The following is an 18,487-nucleotide window of genomic DNA, read 5'->3' as shown; positions in this document are numbered from 1 at the left end:
TTTTGCTTTACTATTGGTTTCCATTGTGAGGGCGTTTGACTTACGCGATCGCTCCACCCTATTTTCAAATGACTTTCTGACTTGTGCGCAGGGCGCAAAGAGTCTCGTTAAACGATGGATTCCTATTGGATATAGCTACTGTATCTGCACTCCCAAAGTTGAAATTATTATACTAATTTCAGTGATCCCAACGATAGGCCACTGTACAAAACTTTACTTTGTTTAAATTTCATACTATTTAGTTTATTTTCACGTTATCGTTGTTCTAACTATACTTCACATATATTTATTTCTTAGTTATATATAAAGTTACTGTAGATGAAATGAAACTAAGATGACCACTTCAAGATCTCAAGAAAATTTTACCATAACTTGGAAAAAGTGAATATATCCATTATATGCATGTTTCGTAAAACATTCGTTTTGCTTTTTGGATACGCGGAATTATCTCCGAGTTACGGAGAAAAAAACATCTAACAATATTCCTTTGGAAACTAAAATTAAATGACAAATGAAAATTTAACCTATAAAACTTTTACAACATTTTTTAACAACTTGTATAAATTTATCATAATAAATTTTGAATTCCGTAGCTTATATATTATATTATAAGCTTGCATACAAAATTACTTTGAACAAACTATTTCAACATTAAAAAAAGGGATTCATTTTTTCGTGGTTAAAGATTTTGTATCAATACATAAAAATCCCACAACTTAACAATTAATACTAAAATACTAATAGACCAACTATTTTTTTACAATAGGCGACTTATGTATGAAATTCATTATTTATAAGTCTCCGTTATTGCCGTAAACCTTCGACGATCATTCAAATATTTTAAAATCTAGTTTGGTTTTTTAATATTTTTTTCAATATTCAGTTAAAATTTTAGAATTTTTTAAGGTATTAGTTTCTTATCACAAGTTCTTCATGCGTTTCTTAAATACTAAATGTCATTATATCGATATATGAAATGACCATCAAATTAAAGATTTTTATATAGAATTCAAAAGCATGCATAATTTTTAAAATATATTTTTGCGTTCCGTACAATATTAAATATTAAAAAAATGCTTATGTATTCCAAACAAACTTATTTAGCTCTACATTTATCGTATATCGTTCAAAATCTTTGCAATCACTCAATCCAGGGTTTATTAAAAAATATTTAGATTTTCCAGTTTTTTTTTTAAATATTGAAATCGCTCAAATCTCAAACAGTATTTTTTAACCAACTGACCTGCAGAACTTCCCAAGTAGGTGTCAAAGGTAATGCTAATGGACTTGGAATTGGTGGAGACATCATTACATCGCCTTGCATTTGTAATTGCTTTGCGCTCCAAACTAATTCCTGCAACAACAAAAATCATATATGTAAATTTGATTATTTTACGCAAATATATTATTGAAAAGTATATAACTAACCTGACATCTCTCAGCTGACATCAGTATGTGTAACATTCCTGGATGCGTCGAATTTTGCGGCTGATTAAAACTGGGGGAAACCGAAGATTGCATGATATCTGAATCACCAGGCGGGCTCACAGAAGCTGTACCCCCAGATACTCCAGCTGGGGGTCCTACAAAATTATACATAGGTAAAAGAATGTAATAATAGATAATTCTGATTAATCAGCTTACTTTATTAAATTAACGAAGTTCCATAATGTTTAATGATATTTTGTTTTACTAAATTTTACAAATCGTTACCAATACATGAGTACATATTCTCAAATGACTTATGATATTCAACTTAAAACCTTATAAGATACGCTCTAAATGTATCTTAGAATCCAATAAATAAGTAGTCTTAAATTACTTATAGCATTCAAATTAAATTCTTAAAAGATACACTTTAAATATTATGATCAAGATATATATCATGATGTATCTTTCAAATTTTATTAAGAAATTATAAAGTATTAGCTTGTAAATTAATTTTGAATTTCATAATAATAATAGAATAAAAAACAAAATATGTTGTAACCTGGTAAACTTCCAGAAGATGACGCACTGGACGATCCTGGTGCAGGTACCGGTTTCATCATAGGCGATGCATGGTGTCCAAAGAAGGCAGGTGGAAACTGGAAAGAATGCAACGGATGTCCAGCCACTGGCGCAACTGAGTTGAAACCTTGTAGGTGAAGCTTGCCAAACTGGTGGTGCTCTATTTTATGATGACCTGTCATAATGGCATGGGGGTGCAGAGGTGGTAATGGTGGAAGAGCACCATGAGCAATCTGATTATGACCAGAATGGGCATTGGAACCAGGCGGATGTTGTGATTGAGTTTGTTGGTGATGGTGTTGTGCTTGTTGATGATGATGCCCGGACGAATTATGATTCAGCTGTAAATGAAGCTTTGGTTTACGTGGTCCACGTTCATGTTGTACAGCTGAAAAATAGAAACTTAATTTTAGTATTCATTTATCATCATTTTAGCTTAATATTAATTACAATGCATTTTGGCGTTTGTTTGAGCGTAGCGTCTTTAAATTTATAATTAAAATTGATATTGAATAATGAAAATACAATTGAACAGCATACTCAATATTTAAAATAAAGTTAGCGTTTGGTAGGTCAAATGATTGATTGAAACTCATTAATAACCAATAAATGCGTTAATGTAAACATGTTTTTTGCAAGAAATATATGTCAGCATTAAGTCTTAATAAACCATTGTTATAAAACTTGTTATAACACATCAATAGATAATATCATAAAATAGTTAATATCTAAAATTATATTGTTTATCAACTGTATATATATATATATATATATATATATATATATATATATTAGGGAGGTCCTTAAAATGGTCATTTTCGAATTTCCTTGCTCAAATGGTTCCAAATAGATAAAAAACAATTCTCTGAAAGTTTTAGCTCTTAATATTAACGTTTAGATAGAGCGCAATTCAATCAAAGTTTTGTATGTAAATAGCATGGAAAAATTTTCAAAAAGTTTAAAAATGTTTTTTAGATGTGATTTAGCGAACAAATGAATGAATAAAACTCATTCATTTGTCGCTAAGTTACGCCTAAAACACGTTTTTTTAATTTTCAAATTTTTTTCCATGCTCTTTCCATACAAACTTTGATTGAATTGCGCTAGATTATAATAGATTTCTGCAATGATGAATGAGCTGGCAGTTTTACTGAATATAGTCAGATAATTATTTGCTCGATTTGTGTAATTTGTTGTGATGTATTTGGTTTGGTTTTTATAATATTATTTCTCAAATTTAAGTTGGACCATAGATAACAAATTCGCATTTGATGTGTTTGATTAAAAAAATATTAGTACAAAATCTAACCCTATTTTAAACTTTCTCTAAATGAACTCTCTGAATTCAGTTCGCTCTGACTGAAATAGTAATAAATTTTTTTAATACTGTCCAAATGCTCAAGGTACTCTTTGATCGTTTATTCATATCCCTTTTATAAATATAATAATATAAAATAGAATTAATCAGAGTGTTTCAACTTGAAATTCAATTTTTGTTCAGGAATACGATTCTAAATCTGAAATCTGTGTCATCCTATCCAGAAATACCTGAGCAATTAAGTCTTGCAGAAGAACGACATACTTATCGATAACAACGGTGACTTTGCAGAAATCATACAGAACGTGACCAGAGCAATTACCTTAGGAGGGCGCGAGATATCAAGGAGTTTGTGTAGCTTTTTCGAGAGGGGTTGATTTTCCATGGAGTACATTTTAATCGTTCTTTGCGCCCCTATACAATATCGTGCTCCCATTCAATTAATCCTGCATTTCATTGAAGCCCGAGGGCTTTTCAAAAGAGATTTTAAATTAAATACAAATATTAAATATTAGCTAAACATGTTTTACATACATACGCGACTTTGCAGTAGAAGTGAGATAAAAAACTTAAGGGCGCCGAGATTTAAAATAATATTGAAAATATTTAAAATCAACAATGGTGTCATTTAAATAATATTCACTACCTTTGTCTTTTGTGTTGTTTTAAATCCTTTTTATGCCAAGTGATATAAATTGTTTTGAAAATAAACAGATTTCATTTTCGTTCTCACGTATGGTCATAATATATTTGTAAATAAAATATAATGAATACAAATCATTTATTTTCAAAAACTATTTAATTTAGAATTTTAGAATGTAAATACATTGCTTAATTTGTTGTGCGCATGTCGTGAAAAAATAAAATTGTATGAAAATAGCCAATGGCTAATTTCAATATATGAAGAAATTTATGCTAGTTACCAAGATAAATCTTATTAAGACTTAAGATTAGTTATGAGTGAACAAAATTGATCTACTTTTATCAATTATCTAAAAAACAACATCACCGGATTAAATATTTTTTATTTAAACCAATCGATTTATTCAATTAATAAATAATCTAATAATTTTTCAATCCTATCTTTTTGATGTTCTTTCTAAACCGATAATTCAAAAAAATATATATATATATTGAAATGTATAATACACATATTGGTTTCATTGTTTAGTTTTTTTTATTGTAAATTAATTTTTTATGGTTTCTTAAATAAACATCTAATTTTTTATCATTACTAAAATTAATAACGTTAAAAGATTGCTAACTGAGAGAGCTTTTAATTCAAGCAGTATTCTCGGTTTAGAAGTTTATATCGATATTTAAGATATCCCCATAAAGTAAAATAGTGACCACAAAGTATCACTTCGCCGAGAAGTCACCTTTTTTCTTTCAACAAGTATGGGCACAAAACTTTATATAAAACGATAACCCTTTCTATCCCCTTAGAAGTTTCACGGAAAATATATTTGAATTTATATTTAAACTAATTAATGCACGCCATGTATCTAAATAACAATTAGAGAATGTTACGCTTCTTGTAAGTGTGTATACTATAATTATATAAACAATTAGTGGATAATTTATTAATGAAATTAATTATGATTATATTTAGTATCATTTCTAAGGAGATCTTAATTGCGTTCAATGTATTTTTTCCATTTTTTTCACATATTTCATATTCACTTTTGAATCGTTTTTAATTGTCTTTGTAATACTCTATATTATTAAAGACTTGAACAAAAGCCATTAACATCAAAATTGTTATAAATCGCCAATATATGTAAAGAGCATCTCTCAATTTTATGCCGACATACGTTACGATCAAAACGACAAATTTTGATACTAGACTTTAAAACTATTAAAAATAGATATCATTTTTTTTATTTTACGATATAATTTACAACTGTGCTTAGTCTATATCTAGTAAATTTAAAGACAATATAGTTAAATAACATATGATAAATGACAGTGGCGGATCCAGCTTTGGCGTCAGGGGGGGGGGGGGGTCACATAACTAAATTATGTATAGAACATACATTCGCAATACGATTAGAAAATCCTTAAAATTTAGGAGTCTTTGACTCCGCCGTTTGTCTATAATAAGTTACATATTGAATTTATAGAATGTGTTTGGTAACTAAATACATAAATTAAATTATTATGAAGTAATTTTATTGCTGAATTAGTGTTCTATCTAAGTCTTAAGACAAGCTTTGGGGGGTGTCATGACCCCCGTGACCCACCTCCTGGATCCGCCACTGATAAATGAATGACAATAGTAAAAGTAGCCAGTGTTACTTCTACTTCAAATATAAAAATATCTAAAATAATGAAAAAAATAGTCAATATGTTAATATGTCATTATAATCTTTAGTATTTTATGCGTAACAAAAATGTACGTAAGTTCAAAGACTTTTATTTACTTTATGTTTTTTGTGTTTAATATATCTGCATTATCTGATTGAGTGCCTCATTTACTTGTCAGAGAACAAATCTTATTAACGTTATATGTTTTTCGAGTTAAAAAGCTTACTAAAATTTTGTCTTTTGTCCCTCGAACAAGATTAGTTTGATTCTTTAAGGTTCTTCAAAGTCGTAGATTTGTCACATAAAACAAACTACTTAAACACTGCACATATCGATGTGGCCTTTGAGTGTAAATTATGTTCAAATTTAAGAATGCCACTAGATATTACAATTTTAAATTTTATCTGTACCGACCGTGCTCAATCATTTTACTTTTGTTAGTGCTTGCCCATCATATGAGTTGATGGGGGTGGTTATAAATTACAAGTGACATGATCTGTTATTAAGTTGGAGCTTTGGGTTCAGGTGTCGGCATTCCCAGCCGTAGCTACGAGTTGCCGAGTTGCGGCCAAGTACGGGATTAACCGTGCACCAAGTCGAGAGGGAAGAATTCGACTACATCATCCGAATACATACATTTATGTATAAACGAGGTACAGCTTGTAATGTTCTGATGGCTAATATTGTCAAAGTTTATTTTACAGCAGACACGATATGACATTTACTTATATAATAATAAATTCAACTGGTGGGGCGCATGGCATCGCGCCTTAAGGCAAATTGCTGGAACTTCCTGTACCAAAAATTATTTTTTTTAAAAAGATTAACATTTTTGAAAAAAAATAACTTTGAAAAAATTAGATTTTTGAGAAACTATAAATTTTTGACAATATATTACTTTTTTTTGGAAAAAAAATACTTTTTGAAAAAAAATTTATTTTGAAATATTTTGGAAAATCTGAACTTTTTTTCAAAGCAATCGTACTGTTATAACTGCATAGAGACGAATATCGAAGCACGAAAGCGCCGCGTCGCCGTCTAACGGATAAACATTGGTACGGAACTCATAGAAATGTAAACAAATTTTATACTTATTGTTAAAAACTCTATAAAATATCTGATAATTTGATGTACATATGTCTAATGATCATTTTTGACCGCCAAATGACATTTTTTTTTACTTTTTTTACTGGATCTCCGAAACCGCTAGACCTGCTTCCATGAAAATTCGATGAGTTTTTCATCTTGTTAATACAAGTAAAATGTTTTTTGAATAATTCAAATCGGACGCTCCGTTCTCTTAAAAACTGAGTTATCGTTTTTGGTATATCTACGGAACGGCTAGACCTGCCTTTGCAAAAAACTAATCAGCACGTCTCCTTATCAATGCGAATCGAATGTTTTTTGAATTATTCAAATCGCTTCATCCGTGTTCCCGAAATCGTCGACAAAAATTTGTATCCGCGCACACACACATACACGCACATACACACACACATATACACACATACACACACATACACACATACACACACATACACACACACATACATCTATTTTTTCTAAGGTATGCCAAAATGTTCAGAAGGTTTTGAAAATACTATAGATTTTTTTGTCAATTAAAAAATACTCGAACACAGATTGTGCATCATTTTCATTATAGAAAAAGTCAATACAAATCACTCCTGGGATTGAACCACTGAACTCTGGCGCTCTCATTGAACTGTGTGCGTTTTGTGTCGTCAGAACCCAGTTAAAATGTTGTTTTTGAGGTATAGTATCACTTACAACTATTTATTTTACACTTGTACATCCTCAAAATATTCTAAATATTTTGGAATTTGAGAATATGTTTTGTTTTTTTTTTAAAAAAAAATTGCAATTTAAATAAATTTAATAATAAACAAATTTGAATAACCAACGGCCAAACCACTTTTCCATGACGAGTATATTAGAGCAAACTGGTTAAAATACACCCTCAAATAAAACTCTGGCAATCAAAACACGGGTTTGAAGTTTTCGAGAAGTTCGTCTATAAATGTTAAAGATCCAGTACTGCATCTCTTGTACTTGATACATACATTTGTATCTTGAATATGGTCAATATAAGCCTGTATGTTTTCAATAGATTTAAATTATTTTAAAAGAGTTTATGTCGTGCGATAATATATTTTAGTTTTGAGAATCGTTCGTGCTCAGCCATCTCGGTCATGTCAACCTGGATTCAATAAAGTCGTCCTTCTCGGCGTGTGTGAGAATAACATATTGTATGTGCACATGTGACGTTTGTTGCGAACAGAACTCGTTAATATTTTATTGGATCTTCTTAATGTATTTGTATCTTAAAATTAAGATTCAAAAGATATAAAAATTTTAAATATTTTATAACTACTTGTTGAATATTATATGTATATATAATATAAAATGTGTAAAATACAAGTCAATGGAATAATTGCTAATTTGTTATGTTGTTATTGTTGATTAATCAAAAATTGATTCACCTATTACTTAAGAATATATATATATATATATATTGGGGTGGTCCTATATATGGACATTTTCAAATTTCCTTGCTCTCAAGGGCTCAAATGGTTCCAAATTGATAAAAAACAATTCCCTGAAAGTTTAAGCTCCTAATATTGTCTTTTAGATAGAGCGCAATTCAATCAAAGTTTTGTATGGAAATAGCATGAAAAAATTTTCGAAAATTTTGCAGAGCGTCGAATTTTCAATAAAAAATGACACGAATTTTCACTTTTAATTAATTTGTCGCTAAGTTATAACTAATTTTTTTTTTTTTTAATTTTAAATTTTTTTTCCATGCTATTTCCATACGAAGTTTGATTGAATTGCGAACTATCTAAAAGTTAATATTAAGAGCTAAAACTTTCAGAAAATTGTTTTTTATCAATTTGGAACCATTTGAGCCTTTGGGAGAAAGCAAATTCGAAAATGTCCATATTAAGGACCACCCTAATATATATATAATATATATATATATATATATATATATATATATTGATTTCTCAACCAATTTTACATTTTATATATCTCACAATCAGTTAGATAGAAGTAATATTGAAATAAATATTTTTCAATTAAATTGAAGTGCGCAAACGCAGCCGACTTTATAAGAGTGCTTAAAATAATGAAGATTATACGCAATAAATGTCTCTAAATAAATTCTGATATTTACATGTATGTATCAGCAATCACCATGGTTGTTTATGTGGAGTGTTGTGGGAACGCTGAGGTGTCTAGCTGATTTAGTGGCGGAACACATCGCCTTATTAAGTCCAGGGGATCGGGTCAAACATCGAATGAGCTTTCGGGGTTTGGGGTAAAGGTGGGCGGACATTCGAGATAAATTGTACCCAGACACGATCCGAACACAATGAACGCACACACGATGCTGTCATAACACAGGAACACAGCAACATGCGATTACTGATCAGTAATAGATCATTGCAATTCGATTCGGACTATTAATACAGGTTTTGAAAATCATAAAGATTTTATAAAATACTAATAAGTTTAATAGGGCAGAGCGGGGCTTATAGGTGCGCGGGTAAAAAGGTCCACTACAGATATCTCAAAAACTAACTTGTGTTTTAACAACAATATTTGAAAAAAGAGGAAAGAAGATCTATAACAAGCGATAAATGAATTAAAAGTGAAAATTCGTGTAATTTTTTATTGAAAATTCGACGCTCTGCAAAAATTTTTGAAATTTTTTCATGCTATTTTCATACAAAACTTTGATCGAATTGCGCTTTATCTAAGAGACAATATTAGCCATCTTAATTCCTACGAAGTTGCTATCAGGAAAGAAATGACAATGTTTGAGATGCATATCATATTTAACTATACCTTATGTAATTGTTTTATAAGACGTATTGTTAATTATAAGTTAGGTTCAGTATTTTTTTATATAACATCTATAAAATCTTACACGTGGGTGAGGTAAAAAAGACCATCTGAACTTTTACACTGGCAACAATGAAAAATTGTAAATAAATAAGTAAATTGGGTTAAAAATAAGGAATTTTATAAGAGGTAAATTAAATAAATAGTTATTTCAGCTCTGCTGATAAATATTTCTGACAAAATACCAGATCAAGGTTATATACAGTGTTATATCGGTGAAAAATCTATCCATAAAATTTATATTTTGCATTGGCTGAATAATGTAACTACTATTTCCTAAAATTCATCTAATCAAAAATAACACATTGGCACTGTTTGCTCCCTGGGGTAAAAAAGATCAGGTGACATATTTAAAAAAAAAATCAGTAAAAAAAACATTTCTACAATGATGAATTACATGGGAGTTTTACTGAACATAGTCAGATAGTTGTTGTTTGATATGCGTTATTTGTTGTGATATAATTGGTTTGGTTTTCACTATATAATTGCACAAAGTCAAAATGGTTACCGTTGTGCCTCGCCCTACCCTATATAATTTTTTTCCACAAAAATAAAAGAGATAATAATATACACTTAAAAACTTACACTTTAAATAAATTACTTAATAAAAGTAAAATCTACGTAAAAAATAACATTGAAATTATGTTTTTAAACCGCATCCTAATTGTACAATTTATTTCTTGATTAGAGAGTAAAATATCAATTCAAAACACACGCTTATAATAACAATGGCTTACAATTAGCAATGAAGTTAGAGCATTTTTGCGTCGTGTTTGTTTTGGTATTAAATTAAAAGTAACTTAATTTCACCCCATATAAAGTAATCCAAAATGCAAACTATAATATTTATAATTATTAACATCTAATACGCTGATAATTAAAGCATCAACATTCTTAAAACCGCCAGAATTAAGACGTTCTGGAGCAATGCAAAACTGTCATAAATGCTTATCTGTATTCAATTCAAGAGACGAAATCGCTTACAACTATATCTATACATAAATACAGATGCATATATAGTATATACCCTCTTTATATATAATTCTCTTGCTTTTTCGACATGAAAACATTCATAATCGTAAGTACATTAGGCGCAAAGTATCTGCGTGAAATATGGCGTTATTTATACATAAAAGCCCACGAGCATTTGCCTTCTTTGAGTGTGCTCGCTCGCTGACATCTCACCATTAAGAAGAAGCACCCATCTTCAAATCCTTTTGGAGTTCACGTCGACGATGGGGTGCACGATGGAAATCGTATGATACAGAAGTATACGCAATTCCAGTAATGCTGTGTTCGCATGTCTGTCTTATGAGCAAAACCACTCACCCGCTTCGGAAATGTTACTCCCGAAAGCGTTCTCCACGAGATAGGCGATCGACAACCTGTGCCATAGCGCTCCCAAACCATTGGTACAACAAATAGTGGTGCATGGCATCGTATGTTGGGCAAATTTCTGAAATTTCTCGTACGAAAAATTATTTTTTTTTTAAAAAAAATAATTTGTTTTTAAAATACTTGAAAAAAACTAGTGGGGCGCATGGCATCGTGCCATTAAGGCAAATTGCTAGAACATCAAAAATTATTTTTTTTGAAAAGATTAACATTTTTGAAAAAAAATTACTCTGAAAAATTAGATTTTTGAGAAACTATAAATTTTGACAAAAATGTACTTTTTTTTGAAAAAAAGACTTTTTGAAGAAAAGTGTATTTTGAAATATTTTGGAAATTCTGAACTTTTTTTCAAAGCAATCGTACTGCTTTAACTGCATAGAGACGAAATATCGAATCGCGTAAGCGCCGCGCCACCGTCTAACGGATAAGAATTGGAACGGAACCCATAGGAATGTAAACAAAATTTATACTTATTGTTAAAATCTCTATAAAATATCTGATAATTTGATGTGCATATGTCTAATGATCATTTTTGACCGCCAGATGGCATTTTTTTACTTTTTTTACTAGATCTCCGAAACCGCTAGACTTGCCCTTCTGATCAGTTCTTCATCTTGTCAATACAAGAAAAATGTTTTTTGAATCATTCAAATCGGACGCTCCGTTCTCTTAAAAACTGAGTTACCGTTTTTGGCACTTTTTGCCCCGTATCTTCGGACGGCTAAGCCTACCTTTGCCAAAAACTAATCAGCACGTCTCCTTATCAATACAAATTGAATGCTTTTTGAATTTTTCAAATGGCTTCATCCGTGTTCCCGAAATCGTCGACGAAAATTTGTATCCGAACACACATACACGCACGCACACACACACGTACACACACACACATACATCCATTTTTTCTAAAGTATGCCAAAATACTCAAAAACCTCTGAAACGTAAAGATATATAAAAATTTTCATTTTCGATTTTTTTGCGATTACTTTAACTTACCCTACGGGAAGGTAATTAGATTTTTGAATTTATATTTTGAAATATTTTGGAAATTTTCAACATATTTTCAAAGTAACTGCGCTGAGTTAGCTTTGGTGTAAATAATTTTGCGTTTAAAATTTCATGTAGAGAAATGTATTTGAAAATGTATATAATGTAACATAATTTTAAAGTTAATGCATACGAACGACGTGCTTAGATATGCATTAAACTAATATTTAGAAGACAAGTCATGTAAGTAAAGTAATTGCGGCAAACGAATGAATAAAGTAAAACATATTGTAATCAATTGCTCTAAATGTAGTACCAATTATTTACAAATCTATAAACTAACACAGTCGCACAGTATTTCATCCGACAATGGTCCGAATCGTCCGAATGGTACAAACGCGAATAGTCAATAGCATCCGGCGGTCCGATCGAAATTTCGGCTCTCGGAAAATCCAGCCAGTGACTTTATTAATCAATCATAGCTACAACGGTATTTGTCATATAGAAGCGCATAGGTCGTCGAACGCGTGACATGTCAGCGCGTAAATAAAAGCCCGCACCTATGGTGTGGGTGGTGGGTGGTGGGTTTATGGGTTATGTAATTAGTACGGTCTCTGGGCGAAGGGTGAAAATATGTAAAATTAACAATTTGGAATAATTATATAAAATAACTAGTGGGGTGTATGGCATCGTGCCTTAAGGCAAATTGCTGGTACTTCCCGTACCGTAACGAAATGTTCGAGGAATACTGAATGTTTTCAAATAGATTATTATAAATATTGTAACATTGTCTAATATTTAAAGAATTATATAAACTGAATTGCAAAGTTGAAATTATTTGTTTAAAGTATATTAGAACTATAGTCAGAATTAAAAATAAAATCTGAATTATTTTCGATATACAAAATTTTTTTTTTTTGAAAAAAAAAAGGAACAAATTTTTTTTTCCAAAATCAATTATTTTGTTAAGGCAAGCAGCAAGTTCTTTGAATCATTTAAATCGGACGCTTAGTTCTCTCAAAAACTGCCATTTTTACACATTTAGATCCGTATCTTCGAAATGGCAGGGCCTGCCTTTGCCAAAAACTAATGAACACTGCTCCCAATCATTACTAAATGAATGTTTTTCAGATCATTCAAATCAGATGCTTTGTTCTCTCAAAAACTCGATTTCTATTTTCTGCCCTCTTTGCTCTTTATCTCCGTAACTGCTGGACCTGCCTTTGCCAAAAACTAATCAGCTCATCTCCCTATCAATAGGAATCGAATGTTGATCCGTGCGCCCGAAAACGTGACTGAAAATTTGTATCCATACATACATACACACACACACATCCATTTTTTCTGAGGTATGCCAAAATGTTCAGAAACCTTCAAAACGTCGAGAAATGTAAAAATTTTCAATTTCGATTTTCGGCCCATTACAATAACTTGCCCTACGGGAAGTTAAAAAATAATTATAAAATATAACATTCCTGCCAAATATTATTAAGCTGCAAGAAACTGACACTAAGTTATTTTGTAGATCTAACTTAATGCATATTAGTCTAGTATAAGGCGGGGCACAAAAGTCCAATTTGACTTTGAGCAAATATATTGCGAAAATCGAACCCATTATATACAACAAATAATACATATCAAACAAAGAACTATCTGACTATGTTCAGAGCTAATTCATCATTGTAAAAATATGTTTTATTTACGTTTTTTTTTACTTGGTACTTTTTACTCCATAATGGGGTAAAAAGGGATGACCAAAGAGCAAACATGTCCAATAATCTATTTTTAATTTTGAAAGAATTTTACGAAGTAATAGTTACATCATTCTGTAAATACCTGGATCTGATATTTCCTTAGAAATATTCATCAGCAGAGTTGAAATGACTATTTATATAATTTATCTCTTGTAAAATTGCTTGTTTTCAACTTAATTTACTATTTTTTATTATTTACACTTAGACCAGGTAAAAGTTCAGTTGGTCTTTGTACTCTACCAAGGTGCAAGCTTTTATAGAGATTATATAAAAAATGAACAATACATCTTATAAAAGAAATGAATTATGTATACTTGAAAATCGTATTGAGGTCTCGTTAACTAAATAACAGTGCTTTCAAAACTGCAAATTTCATCAAAAATGATTTTGAATTTGTTATCAATAATTATGTTTCATAATATATGCATATTTGCAAATTGTTGACACTTATTTTAGTATGCGTAGTTTTTTATATCATTTTGTGAAAATGCGTTGTAATAATTAGTAGTTTGTCATATTCATTCGACGCATAAATATAAAAAAATTCAAGTAGTTATTTTATGAAACTAGTTCAGCTTCCTACTAACTTAGTAAATTAAACGAAACTATTGATGGTACTATTACTACTATTCAATATTTTTTATAATTTGTCAAAAAAACTGACGGTTTGTTTTTGAATGTTCAAAGCTTAACTACTTTTTGGCGAATTATATTTTATTCAAATTTAATAAAATGTGTAATGCAGCTCACAAATGTGGCAATGTTCTAAAAGTGTAATCCTGCTTCTGGTCCATATATATAACTCGGATACTAACTCGAACAACGGTCAGTATGTAAGTGGATATAGTTTGGAATTGGAATGGTTCGACTGGTTCGAATTTCAATGTACGAGCGAATGAATTCGATGACAGCGTGACATGACCCTTTCCCTGTGCGTGATGTGTTTGATGCGTAGGATTACGCCTCGGTTCATGTCATGAATCCAATACGATCGCGAATTCTCAAGGTTTCATCCCAATATAAAACTATTTCAATAATTCAGTATATCGTTACAAAGAGCGTGCGTATTAATACTGCCATATTGAGAAGTAACTTGAATAGAGGAGAATGAGTACAGTTGTGCCACTTTTTTCTGATAAGCAAGATTTTTTGTTAGTTTAACAGTTAGCGGTAGAAAAGAGAATTAAATGCAATTTGAAAAGTTGTCTACGTGGAAATACTAAAATAATGTCCTAAATACGATGGATTAACCATAAAATCAAATCATATAAGAAAAAAGTAAGTGTCACAACCTTCCCCAGGACCCACAAAATTTGGTAAATCATTACAAATGCTCGACTTATAGCAAAATACCAAACAATGTAATCTATCTGTATATAAGTAACAGTTATTATTAAAATAATTCGAATAAATAAACTAACTTTTGACTCTTTAAAAGCAATGTGGTCTACAGATCGTGTTAATATAGGGCACTGACTAAATGTCATAATGGAATCTTATTTGATCAAATAGACTTCATCTTTCTCTAGTATAGTTTAGCTGTTATGACAACTGTCTTTACCGTACCCTGGCACAACCGTACCCAGATTCCCCTTCTCATAAATTTCCTATTGCTCATAATTTTCCTATCACCAAGCAAAATTATTTAAATAATGTTATTTCTATTTATCTTTACAAAAAAAGAAAGAGTCAAATATTACATGTTTTTTTGGTTTCAAAATAACTGATCGTTAGTAACTTCAAGTTTATTGCGACATTTACAGAAATATCGAAAATCGTAAATTTATAATATAAAAAAAATTGAAAATTGTAGATGAGTTGCAAGTATAGATGACGAATATTAAAATTATTAATGTTAAATTTTCTATTTATTTTTAGGGCTTTGATAGAATCTGAATAGTATTATTTGCATATCTTGGAGTTCTAACGTAAGACTATCATAGCTACTTTTTATCTGAATTGTATCTTATAGGGTAACTTAAAACAATAACATCTATACTTGATGAACAAATTTACAATTTTGAAAAGAATTGCTTTATGTTTCTCCAGAGTGACATTTGGTGATAATTTAGATAACAATCATCGGACGCAATAGCGAAACTAATTTTGGTCAAAATTACGAAGACCTACAGCATATCTACAACCTACACCTTTCTTTAGCCAGATAACTGTGATTGACGAGTATACTCATCATGAAGAAGTGGCAAAGTTTTGTGTATTGGCGAGTATACTCGTCATGTATAAAACACTAACCACTAACCAGTGGCTATTTATATTGGAAATTTTGTAAAAAATTCTTAATTTTCAAGATATTTAGAATATTGTACACCAGTACATAATAAAAAGTTGTAGAATTTTACTAACGACATTTTACCTCGCTTACGACACAACTGGTTAACTGGTTAATATGTTTAACCAAAATAAGTCAAATAATAATGAATATTAGAATTACTTCATAAAATTTTTTACATAAACTTTATATGTCGTAATGCTTTCAGATCGCACAGTTTGAATTTCGATAACTATAATATCATATATATTAACGAATAATTGTTGATTTTGTTCAAATGCGATATATTAGAGAAAAATATGGCGTTTACTCATTCAATTATAAATAAATAAAATATGACAAATAAAAGTAGATATGAACTTCGTACAAGTTTGAATATCACGGTGTAGGGGCAACATAGATCTGTCTGGTTGAGCGGACAGAGGTATTGGAAAGTGTTAAATAAACATGGATCGATTTTCATGATAATTCCTGTTTGGCTACGGGTTCTATGCGTAAGAGCATTATAACTGAATTGTATTGTTGCTTCGACCTTATTATTTTATTTTAAATCTACTAGATGAGTTCGATCACTGAAAGCATACGTCACTAATGTATACAATTATGATGTATAACAAAATGCATTAAAAGGTTTTAAACTAGCTGTAAGTGGAATTCTGTCTTAAGGCAATTAAGGCATCGTGCCTTAAGGCAAATTGCTGGAACTTCCCGTACCAAATATTATTAATTTTTTAAAAACGATTAACGTTTTTGAAAAAAATGTACTTTGAAAAAATAATATTTTTGAGAAACTATATATATGGACCAAAAATTACTTTTTTTTGAAAAAAAAATTTTTTTAAAAAAAATAATTTTTTTTTAATTTTTTTTTTTTTGAAAAAAATTTTTTTTTCTTTATTTTGACATATTGTGGAAGATCTGAACTTTTTTTCAAAGCAATCGTACTGATTTAACTGCATAGGGACAAAATATAAAGCGCGTAAGCGCCGCGTCGCTGTCTAACGCATAAGCATTGGTACGGAACCCATAGGAATGTTAACAAAATGTATACTTATTGTTAAAATCTCTATAAAATATCTGATAATTTGATGTGCATATGTCTAATGATCATTTTTGACCGCCAAATGGGTCATTTCTTTACTTTTTCTTCCATATCTCCGAAACCGCTAGACCTACCTTTATGAAAATTTGATCGATTCTTCATCTTGTCAATACAAGTGAAATGTTTTTTGAATTATTTAAATCGGACGCTCCGTTCTCTTAAAAACTGAGTTACCGTTTTCGGCACTTTTTGCCCCGTATCTTCGGAACGGCTAGACCTGCCTGCGCCAAAAACTAATCAGCACGTCTCCTTATCAATACGAATCGAATGTTTTTTGAATTATTCAAATCGGTTGATCCGTGTTCCCGAAATCGTCGACGAAAATTTGTATCCGCACATACATACACACACGTACATACATACACACACACATACACACACATACACACACACACACACACACACACCCACACATACATCCATTTTTTCTAAGGTATGCCAAAATGTTCAGAAACCTTTGAAACGTAAAGATATATAAAAATTTTCATTTTCGATTTTTTTGCGATTACTATAACTTGCCCTACGGGAAGTTAATAATAAATATTTTTGTTTCAATTAAATGCAGAATTGTTGATATAATTTTAAATCTAAATCAAACAAAAAGCAAGTATTAATATAAATTTATTGAATCATTTTTAATTTTTCTCTTTTGTTATAATATTATTATATAACCATTATTGCAATATATGTTATATGAAAATTTTTGTAAATGTATCATACCGGATTGTGAAAGTAGTTCAGCGTTGTAAACGTGAACCAAAATACGTAAAATATTATTTAAATTAATGAAAGTTTATCTTTATAATGAAATATGCAAGTGCAACAATATACGTTGAGTTTTCTATGTTTTGTATACTTTTTTTTTATTCTTCGATCTGTTTATTTAAAGACAATAAGCAGATTCTGATAACAATATATATGAGAATATAATATAGATTAAGAATTAGTAGATACACATAGTGGCGTATCTGCTAGAAATATAATGTATATACTATTTAATTCTATATTTTCATACATATTTAATATTTCATAAATAGATGTTTATCAGAATGGATATTAACATTACTTAATCTTATTGTATACGAATATAGTGGTCTGGCTGCTTTGGAAAACAAAATAACTTTAATGTCATATTTTAATAATAAAACCAATATTTGCTGTTACTTTTGAACTTATGTTCAAATTACTAAAACAAGATATTTTTTTTAATTTTTTTGGTTTTAGAATATTACACAACTCTATGATTCGCATATGGAAAATTTTAGTAATTAAATTTATTTTTATCATTTTTAGAAAAAAACTAGTGGGGTGGGTGGCATCGTGCCTTAAGGCAAATTGCTCGAACTTCCCGTACCGTAACGAAATGTTCGAGGAATATTCAAATAGATGTTTTCAAATAG

At 30.1% G+C, this 18,487-nt stretch overlaps 1 protein-coding gene across 1 annotated transcript; it reads right to left on the bottom strand.

Annotated features, from left to right (window-relative positions):
- Nucleotides 1-1,243: 1,243 nt before the first annotated feature.
- Nucleotides 1,244-5,649, bottom strand: LOC113363215 (homeotic protein deformed-like; the record flags this gene model as incomplete). The annotated part of the gene is made up of 4 exons (XM_026605702.1): nucleotides 1,244-1,354; nucleotides 1,429-1,583; nucleotides 1,991-2,398; nucleotides 5,572-5,649. Coding segments are annotated over 4 exons (752 nt in total), but the record flags the coding sequence as incomplete, so codon positions are not given.
- Between the last annotated feature and the right edge of the window lie 12,838 nt (nucleotides 5,650-18,487).

The sequence above is a fragment of the Ctenocephalides felis genome, unplaced genomic scaffold (genome assembly GCF_003426905.1).
Source record: "Ctenocephalides felis isolate EL2017-DRISC unplaced genomic scaffold, ASM342690v1 CF-g0.4_SCAFFOLD_00283, whole genome shotgun sequence".
Classification (NCBI taxonomy): Eukaryota; Metazoa; Arthropoda; class Insecta; order Siphonaptera; family Pulicidae; genus Ctenocephalides; species Ctenocephalides felis.
The sequence above is the reverse complement of the archived record's forward strand: the minus strand, read 5'-3'. Positions and strand labels throughout refer to the sequence as shown.